The 14,171-nt window shown below is 45.6% G+C and overlaps 2 protein-coding genes across 2 annotated transcripts in view; both read left to right on the top strand.

The window, feature by feature from the left end:
• Positions 1-14,171, top strand: part of LOC126995248 (phosphoribosylformylglycinamidine synthase-like) — an 88,117-nt gene that overhangs the window by 33,438 nt on the left and 40,508 nt on the right. The window lies entirely within an intron of this gene.
• The window catches only part of LOC126995252 (uncharacterized), a 123,801-nt gene that overhangs the window by 97,771 nt on the left and 11,859 nt on the right, over positions 1-14,171 (top strand). The window contains exons 10-14 of the mRNA XM_050854747.1: positions 1,531-1,602; positions 3,123-3,194; positions 8,426-8,494; positions 9,130-9,201; positions 12,636-12,703. Of these exons, the coding sequence (XP_050710704.1) occupies positions 1,531-1,602; positions 3,123-3,194; positions 8,426-8,494; positions 9,130-9,201; positions 12,636-12,703 (353 nt within the window). The remainder of the gene's footprint in view (positions 1-1,530; positions 1,603-3,122; positions 3,195-8,425; positions 8,495-9,129; positions 9,202-12,635; positions 12,704-14,171) is intronic.

Below are 14,171 nucleotides of genomic sequence, written 5' to 3'. Positions count from 1 at the left end.
CAGTTTTAGCTGAAGGGTTCACGTTATTATCAGTCTTTTTTAATTACTCCTCATAACGTCTATTTATCATCATTATATAATATTGTAAGTGCCTCTAGCTCGTTGTGAACCATTTACCACCAACCTTCAGCCGGGCAGTAGACGCTATTTTCCTGCATTATGAATATTCCTTTATTTCCTTACTAAATTCTCTTCACCTTGTTTTTATTTCGTTTGTTTTCACTAATTCTACGTACGTACGAGAATGGGAAGCCTCATCACCTCTCTTCCTAAGCTTATGAATGCCATTGTGTGTATTTTTCATGATCATCACCATTAATATCCGCCACCACCACCACCATTATCACCACTATCACCACCATTACCATAACCCCTCCACCACCATTACCATCCTCACCACCCCCACCACCATCCCCTTGCCATTATCTTTATCTTTATTGTGCATGCTCAGTGCCTTCCTCCTCCTCCTCTTCTTCCTCCTCCTCGTCTGTACCTTTCAAGCTATCGTTATCATTATTGTCACTACTGTCATCACGGTCAGTTTTTGCGACTCTCTCTCTCTCTCTCTCTCTCTCTCTCTCTCTCTCTCTCTCTCTCTCTCTCTCTCTCTCTCTCTCTCTCTCTCTCTCTCTCTCTCTCTCTCTCTCTCTCTCTCTCTCTCTCTCTCTCTCTCTCTCTCGTACACACACACACACACTTTTCTCTGGCTCTTTCCCTTTCGTTTTCTTTATTTTTGCACTGATACTAATTTTCTCTTTGTGCTTCTTTTTTTGTTGGTAGATTGTTACTGTGTGTGTGTGTGTGTGTGTGTGTGTGTGTGTGCGTGTGTGTGTGTGTGTGTGTGTTGTGTTAACTTTAATATCCAGAAATAAACGCCTAATCCGATGATTGTTACCCCTAAGTGAGAGCAATAACATCATCACTGGCGTCATTGTTTTCATGGTCATCATCATCATCATCATCATCATCATCATCATTGTTAATTACCACCGCTAACCTGCTCCACCACCATCATTTCGTGACCACTTACCTATCATTTCTTTCCCTCACCACCATCACTACCACCATCACCATCACCACCATCACCATCGTCACCAACACCACTACCTTTATCACCACCACCACTAGCATTATCACCATCATCACCACCCCCATCATCATCACCATCACCACCACCACCACCACCATTACCACCCCCAACAACCTACCACCTCTACAGTCTCACCCCTACAACCAACATCAGCACACCCAACACCACTAAAACCACTCACTTCGCCACCCAAACTCTTCCTAACTACCTCCACCACTACCATGTATAACCTCACTATCACAAATGCTTTTTACTACCACCACCACCACCACCACCACCACCACTCTAACCACTATCATTTCCACCATTATACTTCGCTACCAGAACTCTTCCTAACAACCACCACCACCACCATCACCAAACCCACCACCACTATCATAAATGCTCCTTACTCCCACCATCATCATCACCTTAACTACCACCACCACCCCTTTTTGCAGGTACCTCAACAATAACCTGCTCACCAACATCAACGGGACCCTCCTCGCCAGTCTCCCTTTCATTAGAACCTTGTAAGTACACCCACACCTGAGTTTCCACCTACACCATTCCATACATTTATCCCTCCATATACACCTGCACACATATACCTGTCTTGATTAACGTATTTACACCTAGACTTCCAGCTATTCCACCTACACCTACCTACACCCCACTCTCCATACCTATACTAACATATTTATGCCTGCTATTCGACTTGTATTCAAACTGCAACACCTGCCCTTATAAGTTTCAATACTTACACTTCCCCTCTTTGGCACACTTCTACCTGTATTTACACTACCACATCTACATTTTCACTCACTTATTCTTACATTCCATCTCTCTGTCTTCAGCCTTTTACTTTCGTTCTTCATTTTCCTCTGTCTCCTCCACCTCTCCAGATCTCCCCAACTAGAAAGACCTGAAAGAGCACACTTACATTTTCATTTCCAACGGCACACCAACACGAATGAGTCACGTGGTCAGTCTTTTGGTTTCTCTGTTCAAATTTCCTTTATTTTCTCTTTGTTCCGTTTGGGAGGAGGAGGAGGAGGAGGTGGAGGTGGAGGAGAGTAAAGAAGGAGACTAAATTTAGAAAGGTTAATGCTGTTTCTAATCTCTCTCTCTCTCTCTCTCTCTCTCTCTCTCTCTCTCTCTCTCTCTCTCTCTCTCTCTCTCTCTCTCTCTCTCTCTCTCTCTCTCTCGTAATATTCTTAATCTCCAAGAATTACCCGTCCATTGCACTCAAACGAAATTATCTGTGTGTGTGTGTGTGTGAGTGTGTGTGTGTGTGTGTGTGTGTGTGTGTGTGTGTATAATTCACCATTCACCACCATGTCCTGGTCACGTGTTGGACTCGTAATCACCAACAGGTACCTTCCCGACATGGGTACTGCCAGGACCTCCCACACCACACACCCCATCCCCCTTGCTCAAGGGGGGACAGTAACCACTCCTAGTCAACGGAAAGATTCCGGCCTGATCGTGCTCGAACCGCCGCTCTGTCAGACCGTGTAGCTTGGCAACACAGTGTGTGTGTGTGTGTGTGTGTGTGTGTGTGTGTGTGTGTGTGTGTGTGTGTGTAGAAAAGAGTCAATACCACTACCCTTTATGTCTAATGAAACTGCAGCGTAATATGCATAGTTTCATTAAGATGCTCATGTTTTTTGCGTCGACTTTGCAGTAATTCTTATCATTTCGAGAAGTGCAAAGGGAGTATTTTCTCTGAGTGTCGCTCCTAAGTAAAAATAAACTACGCTAGATCTCCTTCCTCGCATCGTAAAGAGAGTCAGGCGCTGTTATACACGAGGGACAACAGGATCGTGCAATAGTAGGTTCTCTTATAAAGACTTCCGCGAACAAGCTGAACGATTTTTCTGAAATTCCTTGCTCACACACACACACAAAAAAAGGAAGTGAACAGAGTGAGTGCGTACACGAACCATGAAACAGAGGTTGTGTGTGTGTGTGTGTGTGTGTGTGTGTGTGTGTGTGTGTGTGTGTGTGTGTGTGTGTGTAACTTAGTAATCCTTATACGTGTGTTTTTCAGGGACCTGCGAGACAACCTGATCACGACCGTCCATCCCAAAGCCTTCAGTCTCCTCACACACCTCAGATTCCTGTAAGTGTTGGGGCCGAGGGGAGGCTGAGGAGTGGTATAAGTGGTGATGGTGGTGGTGGTATTGGTACTGGTAATGGTACTGGTGGTGGTGGTGGTGGTACTGGTAATGGTATTGGTGGTGGTGGTGGTGGTATTGGTACTGGTAATGGTATTGGTGATAGTGGTGGTGGTATTGGTACTGGTAATGGTATTGGTGGTGGTGGTGGTGGAAGTGGTGGTAGTGGTAAATATCATATCAGTCATCAACTAGAATATGGCTGATTTGTCTTTTTTGACCCATTCATGGCGTGGTTAGTTGGTGTGTGTTGATTTTTTACGTCACTTTTTACGACTGACTTTGTAGTATGTCGACTTAACTGTGGAACTCCAACACTCCTAGCTAACTCCGTCCCAAATATTGAGTTAGAAAGCCAAACTAACCATATAACTTCGTAAATACTAATACGACGTTTAAAAAATCTGGCGTAGTGTATACGGGTTTGTTGTGGTGATGGTGGACGTGGCAGTGGTGGTAGTGGTTGTGTCGGTGAATGAGTGTGTACACGTGTATGTATGTGTATATATATATATATATATATATATATATATATATATATATATATATATATATATATATTTGTGAGTAGTGGTAAGGTGGTCGTGGTGATGGTGGGATGGGGTGAGTCTTTACTGGTGCAATTCACCACCACGGCCTGATCACGTCTTGGACTCGTAATCGCCAGCAGGTACCCTCCCGACATGAGCAAGTGCTCTTTATCGTCGATCTCTGGGTACTGGCAGGACCTCACACACCACACACCTCATCCCCTTTGCTCAAGGGGGGACAGTAACCACTCCTAGCTTACGGAAAGAATCTGGCATGAGCGGGCTCGAACTGCCGCTCTGTCAGACCGTGAAGCCTGGCAGCCCAGCGCTTTAACCAGTTGCGCCACGAAGTGGTGTGTGTGTGTGTGTGTGTGTGTGTGTGTGTGTGTGTGTGTGTGTGTGTGTGTGGTCATAGTAGTGGCAGTGGTTGTAGTGGTAGAGGTCTGGTAAATTGGTGTGCAGTGGTATAGTGACGGTGATAGGACACGTTCTTTTGGAGTGTTGTGGTGTTGGTGGTGATGGCTTCCGTGAGAGAATCAGACAGACAGGCAGACAAACAGAAAGACAGGCAGACAGACAGACAGACAGAAAGACAGGCAGACAGGAAGACCGACAGAAACATTGAAACATACAGCCAATCAAACAGACAAAAAAATATCAGTATAGCTGTTCACAGCAAAAGCTACCAATTAGAGCCATTTCCCGTGAGTAATATAATTTCTCGGTGAAAATGGAAGGGGATGTCACGGTGAGAATAATGTGGGAAGTGGAAGTTACGGTGAAAATAACGTGGCGCAACGAAAAGGAGTCTAGCAAAGGTATAGAAGTGACGTCACTTTTCCTAACTTCCTCAGACGGGTTACGGGTTAGAGTTCAGCCGAGAAAATCAATCCTGTCACAACACATGAAATAGAATGGAAATGAACTAAAAAAAAAAAGCTGCCCTAGCTACAGTAATCAGCTTCCACCTTCTGTTCGTATTTTTCTACCCATTTTCTAATTTTGTCCATGAAAAAGCCAACAGATTATTATATATCGAAATTTTTAAAAACATATGCCATCTATAGTTTTCAACATCTATCCTCTTTCTTTTTCTTCAATCTCAACTCCGTCATTGTAGTACGTGCAAGCAGCAGACTTCTTTTAACCATTCTATTTATCATAAACCAAAAATAGTTATTCTATCGTTCGGAGAAAAGCTAATAATGTGCTGTGTGAAAATTGTAGAGAACATACGCCATCAACAGTCATCAACATTAATTTTTCTTACTGTTCTCATTCTCTCTTCTATCCTTCATAGGGAGTACGCCCGCTGCTGCTCACGTAAAAGCTTCATTGGTCAGTTCACAAGAATGCCACGCCCCCTCTCCATATTAGACTTATTATGATCGATGGGTCCTATGGAAATAAATCGTATTGGTGGTAGCTGGACTTGCGTGGGTCAAGCTGTTTTGCCAGGTTAACGTGAAAACCGGATTCGTACAGGTATTGCAGGGACGGGGTGGGGTGGGGGGGGGGGAGCAAACACAGTGAGCCCATACATGCATTGCCCGTATAATGGTTAGTGTGGGGCGGTGTGTGTATGTTTGTATGTTTCCCCTCCTTCAATTTGCTCCCTTCCCCTTTTCTTTTTACAAGTTTACGTCCCTTCATGTGTATGTAGGGGTGTGTGTGTGTGTGTGTGTGTGTGTGTGTGTGTGTGTGACAAAGCGGAAAGTCAGAACTGCTTAATTAAGGGAAAAAAGACACTACTAAAAAAAAAATAATAATAATAATAAGCAAAAATATCCCCCTGTATCTACTCCCCTTCACTTGCGTCACCCCTTCCCCCCTTGACTGAGTTCATTTGCGTCATATACTTCAATTTACTTCAATGTGAGTATCGGCCACTGAACCAGAGGGCAGAACGGCTCCCTCAAGGACTGCGGGCTCCGGGCTATAAGCGAATAATGACAAGGAAGCGATGTAGTACTAAACGTGAGGGAGGCGGGACGAAGCTAAGGGCGGTGTTATGGGTCGTTAGCAACTGATGGGGTGAATTATTTGTAATGTGGATAAATTTTGTGTAAGAGAGAGAGAGAGAGAGAGAACACATAGCGACAGACATACAGACAGACAGATTGACACAGACAGACAGACAGACAGACAGACAGACAGACAGACAGACAGGCAGATTGACACAGACAGAGACAGACAGACAGACAGACAGACAGACAGACAGACAGACAGGCAGATTGACACAGACAGAGACAGACAGACAGACAAGCAGATTGACACAAACAGAGACAGACAGACAGACAGACAGACAGGCAGATTGACACAGACAGAGACAGACAGACAGGCAGATTGACACAGACAGAGACAGACGGACAGACAAACGGACAGACAGATTGACACAGACAGAGACAGACGGACAGACAGACAGATAGACAGATTGACACAGACAGAGACAGACGGACAGACATACAGACAGACAAATTGACACAGACAGAGACAGATTGACACAGACAGAGACAGACAGACAGACAGATTGACACAGACAGACAGACAGATTGACACAGACAGAGACAGACAGACAGACAGATTGACACAGACAGAGACAGACAGACAGATTGACACAGACAGGCAGACAGACAGACAAAACAGGAGGACAAGAAGGAAAGAGGGAAGAACGAAACATTGAAAGAAGAAAAGATGGAAAGGAAAGGATGAAGAGGGAAAAAGAGGTAAAGAAAATGAGAGAACATAAAAATAAACAAAAAAACGCCTTACGACTGAAATTTAAATAACAATAAATGCGCTGAAGATAATTAGAGATATGCATATTCTTCATTTAAAAGGAATCATATTTATAGCAAAGTGGGTAAAACTATCACAGCGTTAAGCTTAATAATCATTTCACGGGTGGTAGCTCGGGCTGGGAATTGAATTAACATACATTATTATTCATTTCTACGCGACTAAAATGAAAGCGAAATAAAGCCGCCTCCCGTTCTCTATGATGAATATAAAACATCATACAACACTAAAAAGAAGAAAAAAAATCTCATATCTCAGTATTCATAAGCTCACCATCCCCCCCCCACCCACCCACACCCACACCCACACACATAAACGCCACCTGGTTTAATCTAAGCGCCAATATCCTCACCTCTTGGCTGTTTTAGGAGGAGGGGGGCGAGGGGACAAGTGCGTGAGGTTAGTGTTCGTAATAGCTGGCTGGAGTGTTCACTTGGAATGAGGGGGTAGCATACTTTTTCCCCCTCCACTTTATTCCTCTCCCCTCCTACCGCCCCCCACGTGTCCTTATGGGTTGCAGGGCGGTATGGTAGGAGTGACGGTGGTAGGGGGTGGTGGGGAGGGGGTACGCTGAAAGAAAGAAAGAAAAAGCTGTCTTGCTCTGGTATATACGTGGTTGTTTGATGGTGGTATTGCATGGTTTTGTGTCGTGATCGTTGTGTAAAAGGGTGTTCTTGACTATGGAACTAATGTTGGTGGTGCGTGCTCGCATATCTAGAAAGTCTGTCCATACGTGTGGCGAGGGCGTTGATATCTTGACATATTTCACATACCTCGGTAGCGTAGGCCAGAATAAAGGCGGGTCTCGTCAAGAAGTCTCACGGCTGATTGGCTTGGCCCACGATCCCACGATGTTATGGACTCGCTCCGCACGAATATATGGCATATATAGCATTGTAAATATCCGTGCAGAAGGACAAAGATCCAGATCTTCAAGTCGCTTGCGCTCACTATCTTATTTTGTGACATTGAATAGTGATTTGAAGAGGCACGTTCGGTTATAAGTGCCTTCGCAGAATAACGGCTTATCGCTGAAATGACTTGGGTCAAACTTCGTGAGACTGGATCGATGCCTTTTGCCTGCATAATCCGTTAACGCCAACTTCGGCCATACGGGCATATGGCACTCTACCCAGAAGTCGACCCTGCTCATCGGCTTCTTTCTGTAAGAGACAATCCCGAATGGAGAAGGCCAAGTGGTCGCTCACGTAGTTCTTGGCTTGAAAAGGGGGCCAGCTTGGAGACGTACCCGGAGGAACCATTAGGTTTGGTGTCGTAGGGAGGGCGAGGCGACGCGTCCCCCGGCATATGCTCCCTATTGACAGACTAAAATCTTTCGCCACGGGTCTCAAAATGTTTACTCTAAAAAATACACCGATAGTTTGTGAAACAAGTGTACTATAGGTGGTCGGGTGTATTATTTAACCTTCCTCTTCTTTTTCCCTCACCAACATAATTACTTTACTGCAGTGTTAGTGTGTTTTTTGGATCATAGCGGTGGTGATGTTTATCTTACTCTCGTGTTTGCAGCGGGACCAGCACGAAATTTTTTAACGTTATTTTATTTTTCTTCAGCCCTCAGAATATTCTCGTGTGTGTGGTTGTAGCGTGTGGTGCTAAGATCATGCTGGTAGTGGTACTTGCTCTTATGCCAGGTGGATGGATGAATGGATAGGCAGGTCGAGTATATGTTATTATCTTTTCTTCCACCCACGAAATTACTTTACTGTGGTGTTAGTGTGTATTGGGATCGTAGCGGTGACGGTGTGGTACTTGTTTCTGTGTTTAGAACGGGAACAGGTGGATGAGTGAGTCTAATTGTCCTCTTCTTCTTCCTCCACCCGCAGAATGATGTCAGGGAACCGGGTGACATCGGTGGCTGGACTCTTCCGTGGCCTCAACAGTCTCGCCATGCTGTGAGTGTCTTGTTTTCCTCGTCTTTGCGTGCTGCGGTGACTCAAGTGATCGTGTCCTCTGTATGTGTCTTGAGATAGTGTGTTTGTTCTTGAATGTCTCTGTTTCTGCGTTTATTCCCGCCTTTTCACTATATGTTTGTCTTTCTGCTATTCTTCCTGCTTCTTCACTATCTGTATATGTCTTTCTGCTAATCCATCCTGAGTGTCCTGATCTAGTGTATGTGTTCTTAGTATGTGTTCTTAGTGTGTCCTTGCGTCGTGTGCTGGGAGGATTGTTTGTGCTGAATGTGTCCTTGTCTCGTGTGTGTTTTGGCTGTGTTCTCGTTTCGAATATGTGTGTCGCGATGAGCCTTCTTAGTCTGCCCTGGTATGTTGCTTTGTGTTGCGTTGTGAGGTTTGTGTTATCGTCTTCCTAATCTCATGTGTGGGTGTTGTAGACGTGTGTTATGAATGTGTCCTCGTCTCGTCTCGTGTGTGTTGTGGTGATCACGAGTGTTGAGTGATGACGATGAGGAGTGTTGTGCAGGCTTAGTAAACTTTGTGTGATGACGTGTGATGTGTTAATGACGTAAAGTGTTCTAGTTAAATAGGCAAAGTAATGGAATAAAAAGATAAAACCACGTGTGTATTTTCAGGAAGCTGGAGAAACTTGACCTGCACGACATCAACACCAAGAACTTCCGCATCCTGCCCAGCCTCAAGTTCGTGTGAGTTGCTACCTACATCATCACGGCTCGCGTCTCCCACAGCTGTTCTAGCTCCACACCTTTCTCTGTATCCTCCTCCTCTTCCTTCTCCTTCTCCTCCTCCTCCTCCTCCTCTATATATATCCATGCATTCTCTTTGCTGTTTATCTTTTGTCTGATACATATGACGCAAATTCCTTTCTAGAGCAGCTTGGCCATAGTGGTGCAAGAGTGAGGTCTACATTGCTATGGAAAGTCTTTGTTTGAGTATGAAGGGAGCGTAACAGACCACGGCTGTGGCAGGGTTGGGGCAAGGTCCATATAAATGCCTCATATGGACATTGGGTTGGGGCTAGAGGAATAATGGATACGGAGAACAGCAAAGAGATGGAGGGAGAGAGGAGGAGAAGGAAGAAGGGGACAAGAAGACCAGTGAGGAGAGAAAGTATAGAAGATAGTAAAGAGAGAAAAAGTTCGGTGGGAAGTTAGGAAGGAGGTGGAGCAAAGAAAGTGAAAATAACGAAGGAAGGCGTTGAGTAAGGGAAGCGGAAAGGCTCAATGGGAAGAAAGTCCCCACCCAAGGGGGTGGCCTTTTATTCGAGGAGAGGATGTATTAGGGGAAATTTTTCCTGGCAGTGCTTGTAACGGTCTGTACTGCGTCAGGCCGGATTTCCTGAACACAGAGGAAGCCGAGACGCTGGCAACGTATGGAGCTACGTCTGGACGGAGCGGCAGAACAGAGAAAAGAAAGTTAAATATGGTCTGCGGATGCGGTTTGCCACGTTTCGCAATACAGAGGTTTTGGGGTAACTGCATCACCCAACGATTAATCAGAGAGAGGCTTGGGAGGACAATTGTGATTGGATAGGAAGGATTGGTTGCCCATTAGGCTGTCCTGTCTACACGTTCACTGCCAAGGAGGCCTGCTTGGCTCGGAACCCGTGCAAGGAAAGATAATTTTACTGCCTCGTGCATCCCAAGCTGCTCTTCGTGTCTCGGGTAAGATGATAAGGATGCTAATGAGGAAGCGACTATTGCCTAAACGATGGAGATGCCCAAGGGCTTGGATGGATTGATGGGTCGGTATAGATGGTCACGCTAGAGAAATGAAATGATGATGAAGGGCGTACTGAAGGACACCATGCAGGGCCACTAATATGCTTGAAGGAACTGCGGCCGTCAAGGAAACGTTCTGGCCGACCACCTTCCCCTTCACCGCGCCTGAGATGGGTGGACTGACCCGTCAATAAAGGCGGCGAGGGAGCGGGGCGTCAGAAGCTCGGTCTCCTTCGTCCATCCCCAACAGAGGCAAGTATTACAAGCGGACAATAATCCTTAGGCGCGATTGATTGTGGTCCAAGTATTGTATCTGTGCTGGTCTACATCACCCCCCCCCCCTTCTCTCTCTCTCTCTCTCTCTCTCTCTCTCTCTCTCTCTCTCTCTCTCTCTCTCTCTCTCTCTCTCTCTCTCTCTCTCTCTCTCTCTCTCTCTCTCTCTCTCTCTCTCTCTCTCTCTCTCTTATTTTTATCTTGATCTTTACCCCCCTTACCACTATGCCATCTCCTCCTCCTCCTCCTCTTCCTTCTCCTCCTCCTCCTCCTCTGCAGCCTCCTCATCCTTTCTTTCTATTTTCACCACCATATTTTTCCCCTACTCTTACTTCCTCTGCATTTTCTTCCCCTTCCCATTCTCACCCCCTCTTTTTTATCTTCGTCTTAATCTCCTTCCTTACCTATTTATTATCTCCACTCTCTACTAAGTGCTCCCATGCATTCTCTTCACCTCCAACCTCATCCATTTCATCTCCATCTCGATCTTCTTCCCCCCGCCCTCCCCACACCCACAACCTTCTCCCACTGCTTCCTCCTCCCCCTCAACAACCCTCTCCCTCTACTACCCCCAATACCCACCGTGCCCAGTAACCAGCCGTGTAAGGGCGGCCATTACTCAAGCACTAGACTCACTGCAGCAATAACTTCCTCTCAGTGAACCATTCCGGCCGCTTAATCACACCGAGGCAAGGGTCGTGTATATATAAATCCATGAACCGAGGAAGATTCGAAATGGCAACACTGGGTCGTCTGCGATTGATTGCGACAAGAAATTGCCTCATGTTTGTCTATCTGTCTGTTTATCTGTGTTTGTGTGTGTGTTTATCTGTCTGTCTGTCTATCTGTCTGTCTGACTGGCTGGATGTCTTTGTCGTTCTATTTATTACTATCCAACTGTTTGTCTGTCTGTCTGTCTTACTATGTGTCTGTGTATCTGGATAAATTCAGGCTCAGGAAGGAGATAGGTAAGACAGGTTCACAAATAGGATGGCGGGTGAGTGGAATAAGTTGAGTAGGTGTGTCACTGCCACCGTCACTGATCCCGTAACCCACCTGGGTCCGGAGGGGGCGCCGCACTGCAGAGCAATGTACCAGTTGCTTCCATCCGTCTCTGCCATGAGCAAGGCTTGGTTTGTGGTAAAGTTCTTTCCAGTCCATTCAATGTTGTCTGTCCATTTTTTCTGTCTTCCCTTTCTTCTCTTACCCCGGACTGTTCTCTGGAGGATGGTCTTGGCTAGACCGTGGGCTCTTGTTATATGGCCATACCATTGCAGTTTCCACCTATTACGAGTAACTATCCAGGTATGTAGTTAATGCAAACTCGATTATAAGTCACCTTTCAGGAGCTGCCATTTATAGGCCGTCTGGCCACTTGTCTCCTTATATCCTCGTGAAACCTTGTATTCGATGCTACTTCATATTAATTACAAGTGCTTCATATGCATTTCCGGCCACTCATTCTGTTTACTCCTATAGGAGCATTGCTTAGCGGGTTTTTTTTTGTATTCTTCTTTGTCTTTACCTGCTTCCTTTACTGTAAAAAAATCAATATCTCGTTAAGTACATGTTCTATGTTTTCTCGTTAACTAATTACATGTGTTATTTACTGTCTCGTTGAATATGATCGTTCTAGGCTCTCTACTGTTATCATGTGTTTCGTCTCGAACTATAGAGGTTATATGCTTTGTCTCGGTAACTACAGATGCTCTTTACTTTGTCTCGTTAAATACAGGTGTTCTGTGCTCCTTGACCACTGCTTTCATATGTTTTGTCCCCTGAACTTCGGCAGGTGCTCCGGCAGACCCTCCATTTAGCGCGTTACTTTTCAAGGGTTTCATTATAACGTGCCCTTGAATTGACTTCACACACACACACACACACACACACACACACACACACCAAAAAAATAGAATAAAATAAATAAATAAAGAATAATAAAAAAAAGATAGATAAAATAAGTCCCACTAGTCCCAAATCAATAAATCCCATTGAGATAACACTTCCATTTAACGTGAATTTCTTAAGAACCGGTTTCGCACGGAGTTATAGAGTTTACTGCATATGCTTTTTCTCGTTAACTCCACAGGTAACTACAGGTGCTCTCTGCTTTCTCTCCCCGCCAGGTATTTCGACACGTTCAGGTATTGCCGCTACGTGCCCACCGTTGCCATCTGCCTACCCAATTTCGACGGTGAGTCACTCTTTACTATAGAGCTCCAACACGCTCTCTTTTCTTTTATTTCTCTCTCTCTCTCTCTCTCTCTCTCTCTCTCTCTCTCTCTCTCTCTCTCTCTCTCTCTCTCTCTCTCTCTCTCTCTCTCTCTCTCTCTCTCTCTCTCTCTCTCTCTGCCCTCGTTCTTGCAAGGAGGAGATAAAATAGCGAAGAGAGTGGAGAACCTGAAGGGAAGGAAAGGAAGAGAAGAGATTGGAGGGGAAGGAAGGGAAGGGAGAGAAATTGACGGAATGGAAAGGAAAAAGAGTGAAAGGGGAGTGAAATAAGGGTTAGTAAAGGGGAGAGGAGGGAGAAAAAGGAAAGAAAGGGAAGAGGAAGATAAGAGAAGAGGAGGCGGAGGAAGGGAGGGATAGGAAGGGAAAGGAAAGGGAGGGGGGTTGAGGAGAGGGAAAAAGTGAAGAAGGAAAGGGAGGGGAAGAGAAAGGGAGAGGGTAGAGGCAGAAAAAGAAAATATGGGAAGATAAGGTAAGGGGAAACAAAGTGAAGGGAGAGAGAGAAAAAAAGAAGGGGAGAAGAGTTGAGGAAAGGAAGAAAAATGAAGGAGGGAATGGAGGGAAGTGAAGAGAGGAGAGGGAAGGGAAGGGCAGGGGAAGGGAGTGGAGGGGGAGAAAGGAAAAAGAACGAAAAGGCTTAGGAGATAGAAGGGAAGGGAGGAAAGAAGAGAAGGGGGGGAAGGAAGAAGAGAAAGGAAGGGAAGGGGAGGGGAGGGCAAGAGATGGGAAGGGGAGAAAAATAAAAAGAAAAATGATGAAAAAGCTAAATCGAATCTCTTCTGGTGCATAAACTTTATTGATGAACCCACGTGACCGGAAACCCTGAGGAGTGGTTCTTGTTGTCCCTCACTCAATCAGGGCCACGAGGAGAAGGAGGAGGAGGAGGAGAAGGAGGAGGTGGTGGAGGGGAAGGAGGAGGAGGATGAGGAGAAGGATGGGTAGAAGGAGGAGGAGAAGGAGGAGGTGGTGGAAGGGAAGAAGGAGGAGGAGGAGGAAGAGGAGGAGAAGGAGAAACATGGAAACATGGACTAGCAGGCATCAGAAAGCCTGCTGGCTCTTTACTAGGCTGCCTGCGTTCAGGGATTTAATCAATCCGTTTGCCACAGGAGTGGCTTGCAGGGAAGGATTAAAGCACTTGTGTACCTACTCTTGGGAACGTTCAGTTCACTCCCGATGCAGCAAAGTGGCGATCAATGCGTTTCTTGAAGGAGTTGATGGTATCTGCGCTAACCACTTCTGCAGGAAGGCTGTTCCAGTGGCGAACAACTCTATTCGAGAAATAACTCCTGCCGATGTCGGTACTGCATCGCTTTGCTTAAATTTTTTTCCGTTGTTTCTTGTTCTCAGGTTAGTTTGTAGCGTGAAGAGTTAGGAGTGATCAACGTTGCTGAACTTGTTCAGGTACTTGAAGACTTGTATCATGTCTCCCCGCA

The sequence above is a fragment of the Eriocheir sinensis genome, chromosome 1 (genome assembly GCF_024679095.1).
Source record: "Eriocheir sinensis breed Jianghai 21 chromosome 1, ASM2467909v1, whole genome shotgun sequence".
Classification (NCBI taxonomy): Eukaryota; Metazoa; Arthropoda; class Malacostraca; order Decapoda; family Varunidae; genus Eriocheir; species Eriocheir sinensis.
This window is presented reverse-complemented; position numbering and strand designations above follow the sequence as displayed.